This window comes from Phodopus roborovskii, unplaced genomic scaffold (assembly GCF_943737965.1).
Source record: "Phodopus roborovskii unplaced genomic scaffold, PHOROB, whole genome shotgun sequence".
Classification (NCBI taxonomy): domain Eukaryota; kingdom Metazoa; phylum Chordata; class Mammalia; order Rodentia; family Cricetidae; genus Phodopus; species Phodopus roborovskii.
Window position 1 is genome coordinate 22,824,514 of NW_026126433.1, and position 27,040 is coordinate 22,851,553.

The window sequence follows — 27,040 nt, forward strand, 5'->3', positions numbered from 1 at the left end:
ATGGAAACACTTTGACAGAAATGAGTTAATATTTAAGACACAGCTAACCAAACCAATAAGAAATGCTAGTAATAGGCCAACAGATATATATATATATATAGAAGTTAGGATACTAAAGAAGTTATCTCTGGAGTCTCAAAGCATCAGAGGCTATTAATTTTCACGGAGTTAGCTTTAACATAACAACAGAACCTATACTAAGATCAAGGGTTTAATTAATTAGACATTCTTTAGCAATAATAATGAAATTGGGAAGCAAGACTTCCTTATCATTTTGAGTCAAATGTATTACTGAGAGGTTTACTGAAAATCAAAAAGCAACAAATTCTCCCTACATTCCTCAACACTATGCCACAATGATGAATAAATGTTTACTGGAGGAAATAATGTCCCTTATTCTCAGTACAAAATTGTGTAAGACTCATGATTATTTGAAATTTACCTATTCTCACACCTACTATTAAACCAAAGCACATTTGAATGAATTAAATCTCACACCTCTATAAAAATAAGAACTGATTTATAGTCTTAGTATGAAAATAAATTATACAGAATAGAGAATTACAGTTCCATAGAATATATCAGACTAATGAAATACTTCCATTAAAAATGAAACAAATAAAGATATTCTAAATTGTGTTATGTTTTCCTTCCCATATGGCTTTTCTTTGAGAATCGAATCCACTGGTAAATGCAGGACAAAAAGTTGTCGATATTTTCAGTGACAATCAGTCTATGACCAATAGTTTCCTTTAATGCAATCCATTTTATACTCTAGATATAATATGACAAAGTCACGGTGTAGTCAACTTACCCTGAAGTAAAAGGATATAGTTTTTCTGAGCCTTTCCCTCCATATTGGATGCCACACAGGTGTAGTTTCCACTGTCGGAATGCTGAGGTCTGGCAATTTGCAGTTTGGTTCCCCCAGACAAAATGTGAACCTCAAGAGAGTCAGAATTTTCTACAGGTAGAAATCAAGAGGAAACAATAAGAAGAAATAGCATTAAAGCCACTCTCTTCATTTGTATTTTTAATGAGAATCTTTTTGAAAGATGAACATTTTAAAAAGTCTTCTTTTATGAGACATTCAGGTATATAATCCCAACTAGCTGAGAGGCAGAATCAAGACTATTGAAAGTTCAAGGCCAGCCTGGGCTAATTAGCCAGAGCCTGACTCAAAACAAAAGACCAAAACTCTTGGAAATTCTGGGGTAAACTACAGTAGTAGAGGACTTGCCTTAAATGAGCAAGGTCCTAGCTTCAATGTGCAGTACCTTAACAAAGCAAATGTTTAGTAAGGAGTCCACTTGATACATTTATACTTCAGAACATTAGGCTTCTCGAACTAACCACAACCATAAGCACAAGACTGAAAATCTGTTTATTTACAAATGTAGTAAATAAAGGGCAAAACAAGGCAACCCCCAAAATGTTCAAGTGTGTTACCTATAGGCTTGTGGTTCTTTAACCATGTTATGGTAGGAGGGGGAATCCCAGTGGTGTCACATGTCAGTGTCACTGGATTGTTGACTGTCTCCACAATGACTTCTCTTTCAGGCCCTTCAATAGTGGGAGGTACTATAAAAAGACAGAACACAATTGCACACCATCATTAAGTTAATTCAAGACACATTCTTTCATTTGCATATCTAGGGGAAAGAGAGTTGTATTAGAGGCAGATGCTCACCATATACATTGAGGTGGAAATTTTTATCATCTCGTCCTGCTACATTTATAGCTCTACATACATACTGGCCTGTGTCAGACACCTAAAAGAAAAAGATACTATTGTATGTGCTCCATTAAGTGTTAGATGACCAACCACAAGGTTCAGGAATAGATTAAATCATCAGTCATCTTTATGCTCAACTGCCCCACTTCTAGTCCCCTTTAGAACTCCTATTTCTTTCTCTTTTTTTTTTTGTCTTGTTTTGTTTTATTTTTTAATAAAAATAAATTCAACAGTATTGACCATGCACTTGTCCACAAACAGCACTGTTCACTGCAGTAAGGGGAGTAGGCCTCTTCCAGTTGTCTTTTGCACAACCCCACCATGGAGGCACAACACTCAGATCAGACAAGGATCAAAGATGCACCTCAGCTCGCTTGATGTTCAGCATTTGTCCACCAGTCAAAATCTCCACATGAGTAGAATCTGTTATCATCCGCCCATTCTTAGACCAGGTGATGACTGGAGGAGGGACAGCATTTGACTCGCATTCCAATGACACTGAGGTCCCCTCTCTGACATTAACTACAGAAAGAGATTCACTGCCATGATCCTTAATGCTTGGGGGCACTGAAGTGGGAGACAAGAACAGAATATTCAAATGTTTTTTTTTTTTTCCCATCAAGGTGCTTAGCCAGAAAATATGCAATGTAATGAAATCACATTATGGAGAGAGTGAAAACACACCATGAACTGTTAAGGAGACTTTCTTCTTGCCTTCTCCAGCATGGTTGATAGCGATGCAAGTGTATTCACCACCATCAGATACCTTGGTGCGAATAATCTGTAGAGTTCGACCACCTGGGGCAAATATATTGTAAAGACAGATATAGAGGTTGTTTTAAATTGAGTTGTTAGTGCACATGTGTGTGTGTGTGTGTGTGTATGTGTGTGTGTGTGTGTATACTCATGTGAGTGCATTCCTGTAGCTGCCACAGTGCATGTGTGGATGTTACTGGACAACTTGTGGGCTTGGTTCTCTCCTTCTACCTCATGGGTCCAGGGAACTGAGCAAGTGATTTCTGAGTTTAAATTGCTCATAGTGCAGAGGTGACAGTTTGTAGTCTGTCATTCTGTCTGTCTCAGGTGAATTTAGCTTTTTGACTTTGCTGCATGATGTTGTCACCTGCATATGATGGGCTATACTCATAGCTGTCTTGACATGCATGTGGGGCATAAGTGTTACAGCTTGACAACTGAATTCCATCAGCCCACTCAAGTATATATTGTTTGTTGTATATTCTTTTTAAATGTTGTTTTTCATTTACAAATTTCTTTTCAGAGGGGGTATGCTACAGTATGCAGAAGTCTTAGGGAAGCTTGTGGGAACAAGTCTTAGGGAAGCTTGTGGGAACAGTTTCTCTTTTTTCACCACATGAGTCACAGGGATTGAATTCATGTGGTAAATCTTGATAGCAAGCATATTTAGCCTCAGAGCCATCTACTGGTCCTCACTCTCCATCCTCTCTGTATCATCTAACTATGTAGTTAATTACCTATCATCTGCAACGAGTAGGGTCATATAGTAGCTATTTACCATTTACTCTCAGGATCACCCATTTTTTTCTGATCCTTAGTTTCATAATTTGTTGAAAAAAGACCCCTTTATTGTACATTTCCACTTAAGTCATAAAAGTCTATACTCTAATGGCTCTAGTTGGGTACTGTGAACAAATAAAGGGAGTGAGATTTGCCTTTAGAAAGAGACTAAGTTGAAATGATCCTTGTTTTAAAATGGAGAAAAAAATGACATGTGCAGCCCACCTTATGAAAATAATTAGTACCTTACCAGGCACAATGAGAACATTTGTGTTTGGCTTGATGGGCTGTTCATTCTTGAGCCAGCTGAGGTCAGGAGGGGGGAAACCAGAAACCTCACAGGTCAAAGCGATGAAGTGATTCACTACCACAGAGAGGTGTTCATGGGTAGGACCAATGACACTTGGAGGAACTGTAAAAGTATATGTATGTATATTAAACATGAACTTCGACAGTATCAGAGACTCATGTTCTAATTCTTTGTAGTCTGTAAAAGTAGCAAGTAAATGATTCTGTTAAATACCCACTGGTCTTTATTGGACTTTCTAATGACACCATTAAACACACTGAAAGAGCATCGCAGAGTTTTCAAAGTACAAAAAACTCAATGTATGTCAAAGTACAAAGAAACAGCCTAATGTTTGAAGTAGTTTGGATAATTTTATTTTTAACATGGTATTTTTATTTTTACTTATTAGTATGGTAAAATTAAAGGCTTAACTTTAGAATTTCAGTATATAACAGAGATTATCTTTGTAAATCTATGCAACTTTCAAGAGGAACACAAATATTAAGTAATAAACAACACTTCTGCTTTTTTGTTCAAAACAAAAAAGAATAAAAAAGCAAAAGTAGTAGAGATAAAGATGCAGAATAAGGAATATTGATATAAATGATACACTGGCATTTATGAATATTATAATGTTCATAAATCACATGCAACGTGAGACTTGATCTTTTATAATAAAAATGCAAAGGGGTGCCAGATGTGGTGTTCTATGCCTTTAATCCGAGCACTGGGGAGGCAGAATTAGGTATATCTCTATGAATCTGTGGCCAGCCTCATCTACATAGTGAACTTCAGTACAGCTAGTGAGACCCTGTCTCAAAAAATAAAAATGATAACATCAGCAACATATCCACATCAAATGGTTTTCTATGAAGGGAAGGAGGACAATGAGAAAGAATTAGGCATGAAAACAAATGAATACAACCAAAAATAAAAGTTGAAATGAGTCCTGATTAGAAAGATGGATAACCGTGAATGCAAGTAATAAACACTATTGTATCTGCTCTGTTATATTAGGATTTAGGTCTTAAAACAACATCAAAAGCAAAAGAAGAATGATGAAAAGGCACACCCTTTGTTTTCTTTAAATATTATATGGTTTTGATTGCTTCAGTCATTTATTAACTCTAGTAATTAGTTCAATGACTAAATATTTATTGCATTCTTAATGTATTGCAGGCATTATGCTTGGCACAAGGAGAAAAATGAAATATAATCAATGCAATTAAAAATCTGACAGGAATAGAGCTACAATTTTCGTGGTTGACAGATCCATGACAGGCATTGTGTGGAACACTTACTTCCTTTCCATTGAATGTTCACATTATTATGAGCTAGACACAATTTTCAACATCATAAAGAGGGAAGCTGAGACTTAGGAATATTAGCATCTTGCCTAAAGTTTCTCATCTTGTTCCTGAAAGAAAAATGTCTGAAAACAAAGCGATCTTCCTTCCTTCTTTTCTTCCTTCCTTCTTTCTTTCCTTCCTTCCTCCCTTCCTTCTTTGCTTCCCTCCATTTCCTCACTCTCTGCTTCTCTCCTTTCCTCCCTCCTTCTTTGTTCTTCTTCTTCCCTCTCAGTGACTGCTCAGGGACCTGGAACGTACCAGTTCAGCAAGACAACTAGTCAGGTAACTGCAGGCAGCATCCTGTCTCTACCTCTCCTGGGCTGGGACTACAGAGGCGCACTGCTACAACTGGATGCTTATGTGGGTGCTGGAGGTTGAGCTCATGTGGAACAAGAGCTTCACTGAATGAGCCATCTCCCAAGCTCCTCAACATATTTTTTAAACCTATATTGTACTATATAGACTATAACATGTACTTTTATAACAATCACATGTATTCAATTCATGCTTCCTGAGAAGTCATACTTATTTCTGTTTAGGTTAGTTACTAGCTCAGGAGTAGAGCACTTGCCTACTATGCTCAAAGCCCATGGTTTGGTCCCTAGCACTGCAAAAACAATGAATTTGCCCAGTTGCTATAGTGCTTAGTGTTATAAATGTGAAGAATGTAAAGGTAGGAATGTTCCAAAGATTTATTACACAAATAGCAAACATTATATGTGTAATATGCCGTAGATATCATACCAAGCAAGAACATATTATCATGGCAAATGAAAAATTTGCAAACAATTTTTTAAGAGTTTTAATTATGTATTTGTATGTGGATGGCTCACTTGAGTGTGGGTGTCCACCAAGGGCACAGGCTTCAGGTTCAGCTGATGTTGGAATTACAGGCAGTTGTGAGTCACCTAGTGTTGGTGCCAATAACTGAGTTCAGTCCTCTACTTAGCAGTTTATGCTGTTTATTACCAAGCCAGCCTTCTATCCCCAAGTGAAAGCTTTTTGAGATGATAAAAAATTGATAATTTTTAGATATTCCTAAAATGAACCAGAAGTTCATGCAAAGTGGATCTTATAATAATTTTCATCACTCTAATTTCGTCCTTTGGAAGCAGTTGTATTTCATAAAAATTGCCTTTTTATGACAGACATCCAATTCCCCTCACATTTTTTCTTACTAAAAAGCAATATTTATGGGGTGTCTATTATGTGTGAAAACTTAAATGTAACACAACTTAGGTATGCTTGCTTTTCAAAGGGAGTTATTGAACTCTACAAGGTAGTCTTTTCTTATTCGCAGAGCATATTGCATACTAGATGAATGCAGTCAAGGTCAGGTCATCCTGCACTGGAAGACAGGAGCAGGAGTGGGCACATCTCTGAGCAGAAGATCCACAACTCACTCGACCTTCACAAGAACATGTAGTCATTCTTATATGCTGGAGTAGCTTTTTTCCTACCCCCTGCAGGATGAAAATGCTGTATAGATGGGCTTAGAATATTTGCATCCTGTGCTTCCTTTTGGCTTTCATAGGATAAAAAGGAGAGGAGGTTGAATGAATGCAGCTTCACACACTGATCAAGTTAAAAACAGAACATAGGTCTTACATTCCGAAGCCCGGTTTCCCCTGCTTTGTCAGGCAGAGCCTAGCAGATGTCTTAGGCACTGAGCACTTACCATGAACATTGAGGTTGAAGTATTTTTTAGCACTCCCAGCTATGTTCTCAGCAACACACACATATCTCCCAATATCTGTTATTTGAGCATTTAGGACCTAAAGGAAAATAAAGAAATGGCAACTAAAATTGTTAATAAAGGAACTTGCAATATTTTACATTTAGAACAAACAAGATGCATTCTTTCTAGTGAATGCCAGATATAAATTAGCATAAAAACATGAAGCTGCAGAACAGACCATCCCTGGTGCTGCTTTCAATTGGATAGGTCAAGCACACACATTATTTATAAAACTTGCATCCGGGAAAGGCGATTTTTACACATGTCTGTTGAATTTTGAATACAAATTATCCCAAATTATTTCCCACTTCCCTGTCAGTGAGTCTGCAAAGTGACTTTGAAGTCCCCCCTACGAAGTGGATTGCAAATGTCTCTGGCCAGTAGGACTTTTGTGGCAATAGTGCTGCTGTTCACTTCGGCTAACCGAAGAGTGTCTGCACTGTTGCTCACTTTATTGGAAATTCTGTCACTACCATCTAAGGAAGCACGACCTGCCTGTTGGAGGACATGATCATGAGGGACAAAAAATCAACTCGCATTGTATTCTATGACTCCAGACAGACAATTCCAGCAGTCAGCTCTGCTGACATTTGAATAAGCCCAGCTGAGATCTGAGATACCATCTACAGAACCAGTGGATCTAATAGCTAAATAAATTCTGATGGTTCTAAGTCATTAGGCTTTGGAGAGCTTTGTTTTATGTAGTGGAACTTAAATAACATAGAGCAGGATGTTTAGTATGAAGAAACTACTATCCATCAATGTGCATCTACAATCCTAGATGTAAAAACCATTTAGGCATTTTGGTAGAGGCTGTATGGTCATCAAATAGATATAGTCAAGTGTAGATAATGCTTTAAATTTCAAGTTTATTTATAAGCAGTGAGCTTGATGTTTTTTAAAGACACATGGCCTGTGCTGGATTCACTTTTATGCTTTGATTTATAAGGCAAGGGAATATTTTTATTATGTTCACTAGTGATTTAATTACACTCTGTCCTAACAAAAGCACTACTATGTGTCTATACATCACAACTTTCTTTCAAGACATCTGGATGAACAAATGGACATATCAAGTGACAAACAACAGAATAGTATATTTCGGTGGCTCTCACATGACTTCCTACTGCCTGTGCCAACACAGGATGGATCTAATCAATAGGAAACCTTTTACCATTTAGAATATTATCATCACATACATAATGTTGTTAAACTTAGGTGTGTGTATGTGTGTGTAGAGATATTCTAGGAGAATTTACACAAAAAATGTCTCTGTGGTCATTTCTAACTGTGGGAGCAGAGTAGAGAATATTTTGTATGCTTTTGATAGTTAATATCAAAATATCAATATAAATCTTTATAGTTTAAACAAATATGTTCATAAACTAACATTTTTTTACTCATCTAGAAGACAACTATCACAATATCCAAAACACTGTATTAAAATTAGATTTTTTTCCTTTTACCTGAAGAATCCTGCCATCAGATAAAAACTTATGATGTTCATCTTCCAACAAGGGCTGTCCATCTTTGTGCCAGGAATTCTTCGGTGCTGGGCTACCACTGGATGAACATTCCATGCGTGCACTCTTGTTCACCAGCACGGTGACCTCTTCTGGGAGATCACCGTTTGCTCCCTTGATTACCGGTGGCACTATGAAATGGTTGTGACAAAGAGATTCCGGTGGGCAACGATGGCTTTAGGAAGGCATGCTACACCACTTTGTCATCAGGACAAGGTAGATAAATCACAGCTTTGAGTGAATTTGTGATGTTAAGAGTCAGTCTTTGTAAGGGAATAATCTGAGCTGTTCCAAGCTCCCTGCCTCAGCATCATTGGAACAGTGACCAGCATCATCTGGGAGCTTAGTTAGACTCATAGTCATGTACCTCACTCACACCTCCTCCATAGCTATCTCTGAGGAGATGGATGGTTGAAAAAGTTCTCCAGATATTCCTCAAGCACATTAAAGTCTAAGAAGGTCTATGCTATATTCCCCCAACACATTTAAAACAGCACCCTGCAATTTATACTCATTTCACACATTGTAGAACAGAATCTGGAAAGGTTCAGTAAATTAGGCAATTGTATTGGCAACATTTGTAAAACCAGATATTTATTTTCAAAGTAAGTGATCACTGCCGAGCTTGATTATTTTTTATTGCAGTCTGTTAAAACACACCAGATTTTCAACAACCAGTGTGTGTTTAATGTAGACTCAACCTTATAGTTTTGGTTCTCCAACAATTAAGTTGAAAGTTCTCTAAAGGAAAAATCAGCACTGCAAAGTACATGGCAGAACTTCTATGCTGTTTTGCATACATTCACATTTAAAGTTACACCATTTTACTGATAGCCATTGTCTCCTATGCTGGATCCCCAGTGCCCAGCTCAGGACCTGTCATAGAATGAACAATCAGCACCTATCTGTCAAATAAATAGGATTTTTAAATTTAGTGTTTTCTGTATTCTACTTCTGTTGTGGCCTTTTACAGGCTGCTCTTTGCATAGAAAGCTCTAGTGCTCCCACCTCTAACACTCTTTATGATCATCCCATTAGCCTCTCCTCAGGTTACCAGCCTACACCTCATGGGGCAGCGATGGGGGGGCACTGAAATGATGCATTATGGTACTGATACTTGGAGCTCTGTTGCTCCAAGTGTGTACATGTGACATCTGCTTCAACTTCCAGACAGGCCACACCACTGTCTCTCTTCCTCCCTCCCTCTCTCTCTACCTCCAGAGTCAAATGTTTCCTGCTATAATCATCTGATCCCCATAGCAGCCACTGCTGACTTTTTCTCTTTGCTACAGGCTGGCACTGCAAGCCTGTCCCTGTTTGTTTTATATTCATACTTAACAGGATCCCATTCTTTCCACTCCAATATCTCTTTTCTCCCCCAAAGCTTCTTGCCCTCTCAGTTCATTGTTCCATTATTTTGATACATGCCCTTGGCACTTACACTATTAATTCCTCCATCCCTACTTTCCATACACATTTTTGAAGCTTTAATGAGACTTTGTATTCCCTTTCCCAGCCCTTGGTCTATGGGCAAGCACAAATCTCTTAAATTTGTTCTTGCTCCAGTCTACCTCTTGTCTCTATTTTATTCATCTTGTCTAATGCATGCTCAAAACTTATCCTTGCTCTGTGCATTGAAGTCACATTATTCCATTTGTTCTGCTGAACTTCACCAATGCAACAGGCTTGAAGATTCAAAGCCAAAGGCTTTTCATTTTCTGAAACTCATTTTAATGTTCGGCACTGAAAACCCATTAGCTGACAGCTTTTTCTAAAAGCTGGAATCTGGGCATAACTGTCTACTGGGTTTTCCTCATTCCTGGATTGCCCTCATCTATTGTTTTCTTTTGCTTATTACAAATGCTTCGCTATGATATTCTTTGATATAAAAGTATATCATTCTTTCTGTTGGAATTCTGTCTTTATGTATCACTTGACCGTGGGCAGCTGTGAGATCTATAGTCTAGGTTTAGTTCTTTGTTTCTTTTGTAACAGTTCCTATTTCTAAGTGCCCAGTCAGCCTTTAGCATGAGCATTCTGGAATCATGCCAGACTCAGCACACCAGAAATAAAGTTGACTTCCTTCCTTCCTACCCCAGGATCTCTACTTTTATTAACCTTGCTATCACTGATTCAATCATCTGGCATGAAAGTCTCTGAGATGAGTGTTTAATCCTCCATACCATTTCAAAACTTTTGTATAAAAGTCTTTCATTTTGACTGTGTGTTGGCTGGTTTTTGCCATCTTCACTCAAACTGAGGGATAACTGGGAAGATGGATCCTCAACAGAGGAGTTGAGAATTCATCAGATTGGACTGTGGGTAAGTCTGTGGGAACATTTTCTTGATTAGTGGTTAATATGGAAAAAGTCAATTTACTTTGGGAGATGTCACTCATGGGCAAGTGGTACAGGGTTGTGTAAAAAAGCAGGCTGAGCAAGCCATGAGGATCAAGCCAGTAAGCAGCATTCTTGCAAGGCTTCTGCTTCAGGTCCTGCGCACAGGTTTGTCTGGAGCATCTGCCTTAGCTTCCTTCAATGGACAGTGAATTGGGATATGTAAGCTGAATAAACCCTTTCCCCCTGCATTGCTTTTGGTCATAGCAATAGAAACCAAACCAGAATATCACACTTTACTATCTTAGCCTCTGACAATACATCTATTCTGCCTCTAATAATGCTACTTGTCTTAAGGAAACAATACTCTTCCCATTGATGGCCTTATATCAGAAGGAGACAATTCTGGCTCAAGAGCAGGCATAAGAATCAGATTCATCACTAGAGTAAAACAGACTCTCGGTGTCTGTGGTGGATTCAAAGATAAATGTGTGATTGACACAGGACTGAGAAACAATCAATTCTAGGAACTCACTTATAAATATTAGACAGGAAAACATTCTTTCAATGTGAAACCGGGAAGAAGTAAATCTAGGGCTGCTAAGGTCTACCTTGCTACCAAGAAAACCACCTGTCTAAGAATAATATTAACAATAATAAATTTTTTAAAAGTCCAGAGAAATAGAAAGGTAAAATCTGGATACTCTGGACCGACCTCTTTTGAGTCAAAGAAGTCAGAAATGATTGATTGCAGATTACTCTACTCTGGGACTTTATAAGTTTGTGAATCAATAACCCATTCCTTACCACCCCATGTCTCCCATTTTTTATTTGAGATCTTAGAAGTCCTGACTGATATACTAACACATTCTCAGTTTGCACACAGGACAATAAGTCCTAGGAAGAACTTTCAGTTTTTGGTTACCTTATAATGTCTAATGTGCTTAGGGTAACATCTTGCAAACATTAGTCACTTAAAAATATTTCTGAGTGAAAAGCTCTTAATCAACAAAAGAAAGCTAACTTACAGAGTATGCGCACATCATACTGAAGAGAATCTTCTCCAGCTTCATTCACAGCCACACATGTGTACCTCCCAGCATCTTCTACTTTAGCCCTGGGAATCTGCAACACTCGCCCTCCTGAAAACATGTCCCAGATGTTAGCCTGGAGAACCTGCAATAGTCACCCTCCTGAAAATACATGCTAGTATGTTACTTCTCCAAATGTTAGAGCAAACACAGATCATGAACACAGTTACACTTTTCCACAGGTCTAATGACTTATATTTATTTACTTTTTTATTTATTTTATTATTTTGGTCAATGTTCCCACTTCCCTTAATTATTCAGTTTTTATCTCAGATAATATCCATTTTCATTTTCATAGCAAATATTGCATGGCTAAAAAGTGATCCAATACTGTAATATAAATCAGACTTTTGAAGAAATGAATAGCTGGTGTGAATTTTCCTGGAGAGGAGAAGGCTACTCTGTTCCCTGCATCATGTTTTGGATGGATGGAATGTTACTATATGGTGTTGCTTTGTTCTTGCAACTTTTGTGTACTTTAGTAACCATTTTTAATGTTTCCTACAAAAACTCATTTGAAGACCTACATATACAGTTATCTGAAAAAGTAAGGTGCCTTATATGTTTTATTCAAGATTTCCTGTGTAATTTCAAGGGAAAAAAGATCTGTGTGTCTATAAACTTTTTAATGTTGCTAATAAGATTTAGAGAGCCATTATAATAGTCATAATAAAATTTCCATCTATGTGTACATATCATTTTATGTCACATATCATTTTATCTATCTGTTTTTCATGTGGATAGAATATTATCCTAAGCCATTCAATAAGCTGGAGCCCTGATGACTTTCTGAAACTATATACTCACAAATCTCAATTTCATAGAAATAATTATGATCCCTCAAGAATCTATAACAGCCCAAACCAGGAAATTTAGAGTTTTGAAAAATCTCCTCCTCGGGCTGCGTGGGGTCACTCGGGAGTGGAGGCTGCCTAGGGGCAAGCGGGTTGGCAGGAGGTGCAGGCACATGTGAAGATATTTTGGCACTTGAATGTGTCCTCTGCTGATCACACTGCTTTTAGTTCTACCTGTTCTGTGTTGGCAAAGGAACTCACCCAAATGAGCAAGCTGTCGCAGTCAGCCACTACTCCAGGCTCCTCAGCTGGTGCCTGGGCTTGGTGAGGAGGCAAAGCCCTGTCTCCAAGTAAGCAAAGCAAAAAGAGCTCACCCATGGATCGAAATAGTGAGGAATAGCCCAGTGCAGAAGGCAGAACAATATGGTGGTGCAAAAGAGCCAGTTAAAAAGCAAACAGAAAGCTAAGGAAACACTGCAAAGGTAAACCAGCTCAAAGAAGAGAATGAATGGTTGGAAGCCAAAATTGAGTTTCTGACGAAGGAGTTGAGTGGACTGAAAGACATAGGACTCAAAATTCTGGTCTGCAAATACTTGCTTAGCCATGTTCATTGCTACTCTATTCACAGTAGCTAGGAAATGGAAACAAACTAAATGCCCTTCAACTGATGAACTGATAAAGAAAATGTAGTACATGTACACTATGAAATACTATTCATTTGTAAAGAAAAAATGAGAACATTAACTTTGCAGGATGAATGGATGGAACTAGAAAAAAAAAAAAAAACAATTAGATGAGATAGTCCAGACTCAGAAAGACAAATGTTGCATGTTCTCTCTCTTCAGAGGTTCCTAGCTCCAAATCTTCGAATGTGAGTTCAGAGCCTCAATTCACCAGGGACATAAAAAGGAATAATTGATTGCTAGGGTAGGGTGCTTGGGAAACAATAGAAAAGGGACTATCAGGGTAAAAATGATCTGATGGGAAAAGAGGGTGGCTCTTTAGGGCAATGAGAGGAAGGTAAACATAGGAGAAGGAGGGGAAAGTACAAAATAACAGTAAAATTATCTGAAAATAATCATAAAGAATCATACTGTTAACTATGTATCTGTGGCACCATTAGGTGGTATATGGCTTTTTTGGAGGAAATGTGTCACTGTGGGGGTAGGCTTTGAGGTCCCATATATGTTAAAGATACCAACCAATGTCTCAGACTACTTCCTATTGCCTGCAAGATGTAGGACTCTCAGCTACTTCTCCAGGTCCTTGTCTGCTTACACACTGTCATGACCCACCATGATGATAATGGACTGAACCTCTGAACCATAAGTAAGCTACCCCAATTAGATATTTTTCTTTTATTAAAAAAAGAAAGGCTTGTTTCTTGAGCATGCCCATCAGCACTGAAACTACCACGACACAGTCTGATAACACAGGGCAGTAGATCTCCTTCCAGATGCCACAGCTATGTGGCTTGAACATGAGAGGTGTGACTACCCTGCACCTTTGGTTCAATGGCTGAGCTTGGACTTGTTCTATTGGAGGTTATTTTCTAGGCTCAGCACTGAACAGTTGATTAGCTATGGAATTTATCTGGTCTTAATGATAATAGATCTTTGAAACACTAAAAGAAAACTTAGGATTTATAATTAAAATAAAGTAAAATTCCTGGACCTTATCACTCTTAATAAATGTTTCTTTTCTAGGAATGGGAAAATGGAAGGTCATATAGAAGGTTTTGGGTTTTAATGAGACAATACCTTGGATTAAGAAAAACTGAATTCCATCTGTATTCCTGGATTTGTGATTTTAGTCTAAATTATGTATTGTAAATTCTAGGGTCTCAGAAACCAATCATAATAATTTAGCCCCATTTTATAGTTAGAATAAACCCGTGTTTGCATAATTGGCATTGTTTTTCCCAAAAGTACGTTGTTTTTTGTTTTGTTTTGTTTTTTAATGACCAGACAAAGTAAAGAAACTCCATTCAGGTCATGTCAAAAAGGGGGTTCAAAATATAAAATACATTTAGGAAGGAAAGAAGTAGTTTTGCTTTGTTTTTTCTCCTTGTTTGTGTACTGACATTTTAGTTTCTGTGGATGCTAGTAAAAGTAACATTTGTTGGGCAGGGGGCAATTTTCTTTTTGACAGCCAAGTTAGTAAGTAAAATGCCTTGATTTAATGATACACAGAACATGATTTAGGATACTAGTTTATGCTGGGCATGATGGCACACACCTTTAGTCCCAGCACTCAGGAGGCAGAGGCAGGCAGATATCTGTGAGTTCAAGGCCAGCCTGGTCTACTTACTGAATTCTAGGACAGTGCTACACAGAGAGATCTTGTCTCAAAAATAAACAAATGAATGAATACGAATTCTTTTGGTTCTGGCTGTGTTCAGAATAACTGCCAAAGGGGCCATGATTTTTAAAGACATAGGTTTTTTTAATGTGTGTGTTTGTGTGAAGAGGCACATTTTGGCGTTGGATCTTTACTAAGTGATTACTAGAAAAATGTATCAACTTTCAACTTCATGCCATCTCTCAAAAGAATAGTCAAAGAAAACTTGAAAGTATGAGGTTTTAAATATATATATATATATATATATATATATATATATATATATGTTGGTCTGTTACTAGTGTTTCTTATTGGCTAGCTCTCTCTTAAATATTAACCCATTTCTATTAATCTATGCATTTCCATGTGGTCTTATCATTCTGGAAAAAGGGTCTGGACCTTCTTTGGATCTTCTTCTCAAGTCCCTACATCTTGCCTCTCTTCCTACATCTCCCAAATCCTTTTTATCTCCTAGTCCCACCTATCTAGCCTTCCTATTGGCCAACAGTACTTTATTCATTAATCAATAAGAAAAACATATTTACAGAGTAACATCTCCCATCATCTCATTTTTGTTATATTTTTCCTTAGGATTAAAGATAGGTTACATATAAGACTTTAGACTCACAAATATAGGATAGATGATAGAATATTTTCTTTTTTCATTTCTTTTATTATTGTTGTTATTATTATTTATTTATTTTACATGTCGATCCCAGTTCCCTCTCCCTTCCTCCCTCTTACCCTCTCTGCCCCCTCACATGCACCCTGACCACCCTTCCCTCCCATACCCCCACCCCATTTCCACATGTAGGGCAATGCCATCCAGGGGGGTCATATAAATCTGTCAAGTCATTTGAAGTAGAGACTAGGACTTCTCTCCTGTCTCTAGGTTAAGGGAGTATCCCTCCTGGGGGATGAGTCTGCAAGGTCCTTTTGTGCACCAGGGATACATTCTGGTTCCACTGTCTAAGGTCCCTTAGACTGCTCAGTCCTTCTAGCTGGGACCCATATTCAGGGGGGGCTGAGTCAGTCCCATGCTGGATTTCCAGCTATCAGACTGGGGGCCCATTAGCTCCTCCTTGTTCAGGTCAACTGTCTGTATGTGTTTCTGCAACCTTGTCTTGTCCTTTCCCTCTGCATCTGGATTCTAGTTCGACTCAATGTTTAGTTATGGGTGTTTGCTTCTGTTTCCAACAGGTACTAGATGAGGGCTCCATGATGGTGGATAAGTTAGTTGTTGATCTCACTATCCAGGAAGGGCATTTTCTTTAATTCTTGATAATGTTAATGGACTAAATATTGTAATTATAGTTCTTGCTAAATAACCATTTTGTTATATGTAATTTTACTATGTTAAAGTTAAAACCCTTCTTTTTATTTTAGACAGGAGTGGGCACCATCCTTAGTGAACCAAGAAATGAATGAGTTTTTAAAAGTTAGGGTCCAGCATTGGTTTACCTTGGCTGGAATAGCCATCTATTCATCAAGATTAATAGATATTTTGTCTGACTAACAAGCATGCACCCATACAATCCTAATCTTTGATTGATATTATGTAATGAACTTAATGGGAGATACAATTAGGTCCTACTTGAATCTGGAAATACCTTCAGACATTGGAAACTCCTACTTCCAAGAACCAGCTTTCACAAATGGATGTTCTTGGGGGAATTTGTAGTTATTGGTGCAGGGGTTTAAACAAGCTGTAGGGAAGGCAGTGCTCAATATTTCTAATCAGAGCATACAAACCAGTTCCAACTGCTCTTACCTTCATAAATCAGATTCTTAGCACCAGCAAGCACTTCTGCATAGAACACAAATGTTAGCTGGCCTTCACACTGTCTTACTACAGTGGAAATGATGTTTAGCTTGATAGATTTCTCAGTGTAAAATTGAGAGAAACTACGTTTGGTGAGTGGAGAAGCTTGGGACTTTGGAGATTGTAAAGTGGATTTTGTAACTTGTTCCTGAGGAACCTTTAGAGTTTTATCTGCCTTGTGGACAAGTCTCGTAGCTTAGGAGTCAAGCTGTGTCTTCTGGGATGAGTGCCCTTTGACTAATTATGGGTGCAGAGGGAGGGTCAGCTTCCCTTCTGTGCCTGGCCCTCTGTGACAGGTGACTTTGGAATCCTAGTAAGGATTTTACAAAAATGTGACCCAGGGTTTGAAATGCAGGTCTTGAATCCACTCATTTTTTTATACTTCCCAATCTGTGAAAGTAGAAACATGTTCAGCTTGATAATAAAGGAAACACAGCAGCTTTTGATGTTTCTAACCCCCCTACCCTACTGGAGGGCTGATGCTTAGTGTCTGAACAACCCATGTAACACCTAGAATGCTTCTGATGCCTTAGAAATAGGAGGTATATCTGTGTGTTTGACAGGTTAGGCAATATTTCAAGGAGCTAATCATCTGCCTCTCAGGAAAAAAATATTAACTTGTTCTTTTTTGTTCCTTGCTTTTAGTTTGTGAGATTCCTCTATTTTTTTAAATATATAATTTTATTTCTTTCAATGAATTTAAAAATAAAAGAAACACCTTTGGAACAGAAAAGGAAAAATCATTTGTACTAAATATATAGCTTCTTTTAGATTATTGTCATAATATTAAATTTATAGCCATTTTTACTAGACCTAGACCCAATTGAGGTCACATATTACATAGAGTTACCATGTCTATTTCTCCCATTTTCATTTTTTTATTTTAAAAATATATTTTTCAGTTAATTTTGGTTAACTTTGCACATATTATGCACTACATTGACCATAATGGACTCTAAAGTTACAATTTCTGAGTTTTAACAAACTCTGATACCTGTATACTGAAGCCTTAAAAATGTTATTCCCTAAAAGTTAAGCATCTTTCTATGAACAAACTATACAATAACTAAAGTATTTGAAACTAAAAGTCTTACTATTACTCATGAAAAATGCAACCAATACAATTAATAAATTGAACAATAGCTATTTGCTAATGTAAATTAGAATTTGTATTAGTGATACGTAGAAACCAAATTGACTAGTGGCATCAGTACTGAAAAGGAGGCACGAGGAAGCCTGAAGACTTGCATAAATTGTTAACAACTGTGGAACAGATCAGGAAAGTGAGTTAAAATGTTGTACTGTCAAATTCTCAAGGTAGGCTCTTCTATATATGAATGGCATGTCATTTGGCAACTCAAATGTCAGTTAAATTACAGTGAATTGGCCTGAAAAATGAGACGAGACACACTTGGCAGATTCTTACTTTCACATGGCAGTGTTTACCTGGCAAAATCAATACTCTGTCACTTGAAGTCAGAGGCCGGCCATCTTTGTACCATGTCAGAGTTGGGGGAGGAGCAGCGTTTGTCTCACAGTGCAGAGAAATGGGATTGTTAATGATTACATCTTTGGCTTCACCACTCCTGCTGGTGTCTAGCATGTTTCCTATTTCCCAGAGTTTCTGAAAACTTGGAGGAACTGTGGAGGGAAAAGCATGACATCTGTTCACAGTGGGACTGTCATTATCAATAAATCAGACAAAGATTTTGACCATGTCTTGACAAATGATAATGTGGATTTGATAAATTAGACAATGCCAAAATATTTTTAGGCACTTATTTTTTCCAACAGCAGCCAGACAGAGAATAGCCATCAGTCAGAGTTGGTTCTCAGGTAGAAGAATAAGACCCACAGTGCTGAGTCAGCACTTGTCTCCGAAGTTCCTCTAAAAAGGCTCTGTCACGTGAGCAACATCAGGACCCACTTTCAAGGTAAGAAACATGAGGAGTGGACAGGGGCCAGGCTGGGGGGAGATGAGGGGGTTTGAAGGGAGAACTGGAGTTGGAATATAAAATGGAACTTGAAAAGAAATGTGAGTGCTCAGGAAAAGCTAATTTTGAGGCACTCACACACAAAAGCAATATGGACTCATTTGATGCCATTGTCAATGATCTGTTTTAATAAGGAAGTTAAATAAGAAATCAGGACTAAAGTATCAAAACTAGGACATTCTCACTCTTTTATGCTAGAAAGTGTGAGCTTTATCAGACAAAAATTGCCTATATATTAAAGGCATTTCAAGAGTGTGTGAGTTGACCTGAATTTTCAAGTTTTAGACATGTAAGAAAAATTAAAGATGTTTGAAAATCGTGTGTATCCAGATGATAGGTATAGCGTTATTAATAAGTAATGAAAACTTGGAAACAATCTGGACATTTAACTGTAGGAATGTGGTTACATTAATATTTGAGTATACAATTGATGAAATAGGCAAAGTTCTTAGAAGTTATGTTGAGGACTGGGGTATGGCTCAGAGAGACTTTACTTAATATGAATAAGGCCCTAGATTCAATCCACAGCACTGGCAAAAATAATTCTACTACATAATGGTAACTTTCAGAAAACCAATACCAACAATGACAAGTATTGTTTCTTAATCACTGTAGGTGCCTTACCTTATACATTATTCTCAGCAATTCCACGGGGCATTGAAGAGAAAAGATGGTGACTTAAAATAGTATGATAACTAGTTCAAGACACAAGGATTATAGGTGTACTCATCAAACTCAAAGCAAGTCTACTCTAAATTACATTATTACTTATTTTGTACAATAATATTCTTATATTTATTGTAATTATTCACTGTATTTCTTTCATGCACTAGCATTATATAATACTTAACCTTCATGATACGATGTTAGGGCAATGCTAATGTAAGAGAAGACTATAGTCTGTTATTGAATATTGGAAATACAATAGTTCCTTAAAATATTAAAAGGAAACACATAAAATAAGAATGATAGGGGCTAGAGAGATAGATCAGTGGTTAAGAGCAGTTGTTGCTCTTGTAGAGGACCAAGGTTCAGTTCCCAGAATCTATGTGGTGGCTCACAATCATTGATGATTCCCGTTCAATGAGATCCAACACTCTCTTCCATGGGCACCAAGCATACATGTGATGTATATACATACCATGTGGCAAACACTCAAATACATAAAATAAAATTAAAACAGGATCATGGGGTTATTCTCTTCTATACTTTCATGTTTAAATTTTCACAATGAATTTATATGATTATAAGAAGAAAAGATTTTGCACAAAGTCAAATCTTGTTCTATTACATCAATAGAGGATGGAAATTATTCTACAATAAACATAGTAGTATTACCTTGGATATTCACATCAAAATCCAACTCATCTTCACCGGCAAGATTAGATGCAACACAAGTATATCTTCCGGTGTCTGATATTTGAGCTTCCTTTATTTGAAGAGTGTGTCCATTTGCAGCGATATTAACATGATCATCCGATTTAAGGGGCTGTGATTCAATTATAACAATGTCAGCATGGAGTATGCTAATAAAGCTAAGATACCCTGAAAATGATAGTAATTATGGCTCTGTAATAAATGGAAATATGCAAAATATTCAAGATAACAGTAATTAATTTAACTTGCTCACCTTGTTTTCTAAGTAATACAATTTTTATATTTTGAAAATTATAGCTACTAAGGTTCACATTTAACCAGGTAATTTCATTCATATATTCTTTATGACAGAAAACATGTTCTTAGCATCATGTCCATTTATCCATGTAGGCAAAATTGCCTCCAGCTAAACTTATCGAGCATTTAAAAACTGTGTTTATTGATAGTTTCATAGAAAACTGTAATAATGTAAACTTTATTAGAAGTTGAGAACATTATTACAATATGATTTGATCTAGAATTATTGTTATTCATTCAGAAATAACCTTACATCATACACAAGCTAGGGCTTGTTTAAGCTAGGGCTATGTTATGATACTTTGTTGAAATGGGCATTGTAGGTCTTCCTTACTTATTTGAAGATTTTATTTCTCGCTCACTGGCATTCCTTCTAAGGATATGTCCTTCATAATTCTTAGTGATTTCAGTGTCTACTGGCAACCAAAACCATGTTCTTTTCAGCTTCTTGGCATGGTCTCTTACCTATACCAACATCTATTCATTTTATTCCACTGGACAGTTTCAGTGTTATGGGAGTGGTTGTTATGGTCTATTCCACATTTTCTGAGGACATTTATAGCCAATCATTTAAAAATGTTTTACATATGTATGGTGTCTAATTTTGTGCTCTTAGCTTTCCTTGAATCTGATCCAATCAATTCTTAGTCGTGTCTCCTAGATGAGAAAGACAGTCAAGGTCACCTTTGACATCCATGTAGCTCTATTCACATTCAGTATTGTCTTTTTTTTCTGTTCTTGGTGGTATTTGACATAGTGTAATTTGTCTTCATCTTGAAATAGCTTTCCCCTTTTGTCTTTTGAGACACTATAGTCCTTATTCCTCTACTCCCAAAGGCAGACACTTTACATGTGCCTCTTGTCATGTAAGTGTGTGTATGTGTCTGTGTGCACACATGAGTGCAGGTACATGTAGAGGCTAGAAGAGGCCACAAGCTAGAGCTGTAGTTATAGGCACGTGTGAGCTGAGCTGTGTATTCTCTGACTAACTTTTCTACCTAATCTGTCGCATTCTGTTTTGCTGACTTAATTCCTTTAGTTTTATCTTTTTGTCTCTGAATAATAATAATTATATGGGCAGAGATTTGGCTTGTTTCTTTCTTATCTATATTTGTTATACATAAATAATACCCAGTAAACAGTTGATATTCAAATAATTTGGAATGGAACAAGCATTATTAAAATCACATCACAAATTAAACATACCACAGTTTAAATTTCCTATATCAAAATAAAACTTTCAGGGCATGGATAAATAACATGTAAGGATTATATAAAGTTATTATAGCTGATATTGTCAATATCTTTTGGTGGTTTTCTAAAAAGAGTACTGTAAGGAGTACGGTTTTTTCCTCCTGCCACCTAGTTTTGTCCCGCCGCTGCGCCAGTCCCAAATAATACACAGAGACTCTGTATTTGATATTATGCTGTTGGCCAGTTACTTGTTTCTTATAGGCTAGCTCTGTCTTAAGTATTAGCCCATTTCTATGTATTTCCACGTGGTCTTCTTACCAGCGAGAGGCGGCTGGCAGTTCTATTCTCTCCAGACTCTCCATCTTTCCTCTCCTTCCTACTTCCTATTTCCTCCTTGTCTCCTAGTCCCTCCTATCTTCCTTTCCTATTGGCCAACAGTGCTTTATTCATTAACCAGTATGAGAAACATATACAGAATGACATCTCCCATCAGAGTACTACTTATTAAATTTGGCTATTTAAAGAAGAAATAAATGATATGGAAAAAGTATTTATTGAAAATGTTATTTCTTATTCATACTTTAGGAAGCCAACACAAGCCTTAAAAAATTAGAAGTGTCAGTTAATATAATGTTAGAGACTGAATTTAAAACCATAATTGAACAATTCTTAATGAATTTTGAAAGTAGTGTAGTTGCTGTTTATGTTCAGATGTTTTCATATTTGTGGCTCGCTCCACGTCTAGTAACACAAGGGATGAAAAGTTTTCACAGAAAATTAAAAACAAATTAATGATGTAATTTCAAAGGGCAGGAAACATATTTGTTTGAAAGTAAGGTTTTACAGACTTGATAGCACTCTGAGAAGCCAATAGAAGCAGAGCATGGTGGATGGTGGGAATTCTGTATTTTCCTATGACAATGGCTTCCAGATGATATATGCTTATTTTATATGAAAAGATTCCCCCTCACTGCTGATACAGCAGAATCCATCTGGGATCTGGAAGAAAACCATGAAGCCCCATCTTTCTTGCCTCTTAAGTCATACTATGACCTAACCTTCTGCAACTTCTGCAAATGGAATTTAACTGACTATTTTGTTGATTGTGTGTAAAACAGGATAAAGAGGAGCTTAGTTGTTTCACAGCTGCATTTAGTAGTGTTAACATCAACTACATATTCTCTTTTGGCCTCTGAGCATCAGCACATGTGTCCTTATAGCATGTGAGAAAGACTAGGGATTTAGTGAGGAATAGCGTATGTGGTTTGAAACTTACATTATAAGCAGAAGAATCTGACTTGTTTTTAATGTTGTAAGAGATGATTTTTTCAAAACAATTTTAATTCAGATATAATCATATCACTTCTCCTTTTACTGTTCTTACCTCCAATCCGTACCATATCTGCCCCTTCACTTTCAAGTTGATTTTTTATTTACTATTTCTCACTGCCCTAGGGTAATCATGTGTGCCTTTATATCTTTTAATTTTCTCATATTTTAGGATATCAAAAATGTTATCTATTGTAAAAGAGTTGAAGATGTTTAGAGAAAGGTCTGAATAAATTTTGTCCTCATTTTAGGACCATGCATGTGTTTCTTCTCCATAACAATTTTCTTATTTTGGTAAAACGCTGTTCCTCTAATTCTTTAGTGGGAGAGTAGCCAGATCTTCACAGTCAAGTGCTAACATACACGAAACCAATCTTTCTTACCACCAATACCAAAGTTACTGAACATGGGTATTTTTTTCATTTTATTTATTGTTTAAGCATTTTGAGATTTGAGGAGCATGGGAATGACTACTTTTAATATTTCAGTGGATAGTGTCAATCTCTGAATCATCCCTGCCTGTTTCTTTTTAAATTGGTATTTAAATCTTTTAGAAATAATCAACAAACAAAATGTAGTTGTGACTGGCCTGTCCATCCTTGTACCAGCGGAGGGAGGCAGAAGGGATGGCGTGAGCTTCACACTCCAGAGTCAGGCTGTTGTTCACCCTGATCTTCACTTCTTTAGGGGAAAGCCCAGGCCCCAAAAGGTCCCCTTTCTTGATGATGGGTGGAACTGCCAAATCAAGATTAGAGAGTTAAACACTGGTTGTTTTAAATACACAGTGTACAAAACAAATCACAATGAGGAGTAATTAACAAGGTCTCAAGGACATGAGGGGCATTTCTTCACAAATGTTGTTTGCATATGTATGTGTGATGGTGTGTGTGTATGAACATGTGTGCACTGAGCCTACAGTCAAGCCTCAATAGCCATTAGACATTTACATGGGTTCTGGGCTTTCTTAACACTGCTTCTCATGCTTGAATAACAAACATGTTATTCACTGAACCATCTTAAGTGCCTCTTCACATCTTCAAGCAACTGACGCTAGAGACATGATACTTTTTGGAACTTACTGTAGACTTTCACTTCATAGTGTTTTATCATTTCCCCAGCCTCATTAGTGGCCACACATGAGTATCTTCCAGCATTGTCTTCTTGTGCATTCAGTATCTGCAGGGTGCGGCCTCCTAAAACATTAAGGAACATAAAAAATGTGAGAAAAAGTGAGGAATGTACAAACTGATAAGACTAGTTTTTTTTTTTTTGTTTGTTTTTGTTTTTTTTTTTTGGTAAACATTGCTTCTTTCTCTTTCTTTTTTTTTCTCCTCCTTTTTAGTTTTTTTTTTCAAGACAGGGTTTCTCTTTGTAGCCCAGGCTGTCCTGGAACTTTCTCTGTAGATCAGGTTACCTTCAAACTTAGAGATCCATCTGCCTCTGGCTTCCAAATGCTGGGATTAAAGATGTGTACCACCACCACCTGGCTAAGCATTGCTTCTTATGAATATCAATTTACTGGTAGGTATTTGATGTGAAATAAGCCACAATACACATAGGGCCTACAGAGTAGCTGAGACTATCTCTAAGTCTCCCATTGTCCTGTGTGTGGCAATGGCTCATACTTTCTCTGACACACCTATGCCTCTGAATATCATACCAGATAAGGACTTTATTTTATTTCGCATTTTTCAATTAGTTCTTTGAGTTTCCAGTCTTATACAATGTCTTCTGATCACACTCAACTCATTTTCAATTCTTCCCTAATCCACATACCTTCCTTATCCACCCAACTTTGCCTCTTTAAAAAAAGAATGAAGACAAATTGGTGCTAACTAAAATAGTTTTAGGTGTGTGGTCTTCCAACTAGACTGTGGTTGACTCACTGGGGTCAAAAGCTTGGCAGAACCCAAATAAGTTTCAGCAGAGAGGGGTAGCTGGGCATTCAGTCCCACTTCTAGCCATTGGCAATTGTTAGCATGCAAAAGAAAGGCTCCCCCACCTTTGTTACTGACTTCTTCTAATTGACTTTGTCTATAAAGATTACTCTTGCATATTTGAATATGGCACCTTTCTCCCTAAAATCTGTCAATAGTGGCAGGAGAGATGGCTTAGTGGTTAAGGGTATGTGCTGCTCTTTCTAAGTTTCTGAGTTAATTCTCAGAACTCATGTTGGGTGGCTCACAACTGCCTATTAACTTCATTTCTAGGGAACCCTTGTTTTCTTTAGATTCTTCAGGCATTCACACATGTGTATATGCATGGCCTCCAAAATACATATGTATAAATAAATATAAAATGAATCTTCAAAAACATGTCACTAGTTCTCAGCTGTTCAGTGTATGAAATTCAACAATGAAGGGGTCAAAACAACACTCAGCTTTCCTCCACGACTATTTTCAGCCTTCCCACAAGGCATTCCTATAAGTGGTGACTGCAGCTGGCCAAGCCATTCCCACTTGCTACCTTTTGTTCACTAGTCATCCTGGTGGATCTAAAACCTCTCCCAGCTTATCACCAATCAACAAAACAGTAGTACTTTAAAAGAATCAGGCCCATATTCTGGCTAGGTAGTGAAGATTTTTCTGAACCATTGAAATCCACAATGACCACTTCTGAATTTTTATAAATAACTTGTCACTACTTCACGTTTCATACCCCTCTCCATTTATAATGGCTGGTTGTTTTCAAGTTCATGGTGATAGTAAGTTTTATTCATTATCACTCTTCCACATAAGATTAAATGTCTTACAGACAACAATTTTAGTTTTTAGTTCTTTCTATTTCTACACATGTTGGCAAGTATTAAAGAGAATAAACACATTCTACATAGCAACTCTTTCAAGGCTAAATTCTATCAGAATGAGTTTCCTTTACTTGTGACATCCCCTTGTAACATTCCACATTGCAGTAAATGTTAGCAATTAGTGACACTGTAGTATTTATTTGCTTCAGTTTGTTGTGTGTGTGTGTGTGTGTGTGTGTGTGTGTTTCAAACAATAACTTAGGGCACTTTAATTTTAAAGATATATACGAAAAAGCATAGATAGTAAGATAGCAATAGACTGTGACAGAATGAAATCAAAGGCACTTTTATGAAAAATAACACATGACTGTTCTTTTCTATAACAGTACATAGTATAAATGCATCTTGGTTAGCTGAGGTCAACTAATTACCTGGAAGAATGCGGATATTTCGATTGGATTCTAAAGGCGCTCCATCCTTGAACCAGGTGATGGTGGCAGGAGGATAGGAATATGCCTCACAGACCAGAGAAGTAGGGCTGTTAAGGATGACAATGACATCTTCAGGGCTGCCATCACTGTCTACACCAGCAATTGTTGGAGACACTGAGAAAATTTAAAGTTTTGTTAAAGAAACATTCTTACAATTATTTCTAGGTATGTGTTCCCAAACTGCCATTGTGCTTATCTATCTAATCTCAGTTTTGAAGAATTACAAAATAATTAACCATTATTATTCTATATAAAACAAGTGAAAAATGTCACAGTGTAAAGGAGGAAGGTGACATATACAAAATAGATAATAACACACTGTGGTAAGTGTAGCACAAATCTCACAGGCCCGACTTGCATTCATGTGTATCTTTCTGTATAAAACTATGTCGGTTCTGCCAATAGAAATCTTTGTTCTTGTACACGATGTATTCTTTACATATGTTACTACTTGATGCTATTTATTTGATGACCTTCACATCAAGTGGCATTCTGGCAGACCTTTCTTGCACACAATCATATACATGTGGTCCATTTAGACTGTGACCTTTCTTTGAGGTTCTGGTTCTATGTGGGGGTATGAGAGTATTTGTAAATATGAAAGTATTCATGAGTTCTCCAAATTATATAGACGTAACTACAAAAATAACTGAAAAAATCTGAATATTTGTATATCCACATACAGTTCAGTTGATTTTAGTGCAAGTTTTTAAGTATCCATCATCAAATGTAATACATTTAGGTGGTACATATTAAATCTGAAAGACTAAGTAGGAACATAGAATCCATTTCAATGAAATGTTTGAGACATAAACATAACTTGGATGCTGTAAGATGGATGTTGATTGATTAATACATACTGATGTTTAACACACCCACTGCACATTTAAATGTCTGCCTTGATCTTTTTTACTCCCTGCACAAAACACTATGCCTGTAACATAGTTTATCCACAGCAATGAAAGAATGAAATACAAATACACGAGTTCTGGTATCTTTCATCTAATGAAATTGAGAGATAGAGATAGAGATAGAGAGAGAGAGAGAGAGAGAGAGAGA

At 37.0% G+C, this 27,040-nt stretch overlaps 1 protein-coding gene across 1 annotated transcript in view; it reads right to left on the reverse strand.

The window, feature by feature from the left end:
• Nucleotides 1–27,040, reverse strand: part of Hmcn1 (hemicentin 1) — a 429,789-nt gene that overhangs the window by 91,126 nt on the left and 311,623 nt on the right. Inside the window, exons 50-63 of the mRNA XM_051185954.1 lie at nt 25,922–26,095; nt 23,824–23,937; nt 23,334–23,479; nt 19,886–20,036; nt 18,000–18,194; nt 11,535–11,648; nt 8,114–8,301; nt 6,588–6,684; nt 3,522–3,683; nt 2,420–2,533; nt 2,100–2,302; nt 1,691–1,772; nt 1,450–1,581; nt 815–964 (exon numbers count right to left, since the gene is read on the reverse strand). Coding sequence (XP_051041911.1) covers nt 815–964; nt 1,450–1,581; nt 1,691–1,772; nt 2,100–2,302; nt 2,420–2,533; nt 3,522–3,683; nt 6,588–6,684; nt 8,114–8,301; nt 11,535–11,648; nt 18,000–18,194; nt 19,886–20,036; nt 23,334–23,479; nt 23,824–23,937; nt 25,922–26,095 — 2,022 coding nt within the window. The remainder of the gene's footprint in view (nt 1–814; nt 965–1,449; nt 1,582–1,690; nt 1,773–2,099; nt 2,303–2,419; nt 2,534–3,521; nt 3,684–6,587; nt 6,685–8,113; nt 8,302–11,534; nt 11,649–17,999; nt 18,195–19,885; nt 20,037–23,333; nt 23,480–23,823; nt 23,938–25,921; nt 26,096–27,040) is intronic.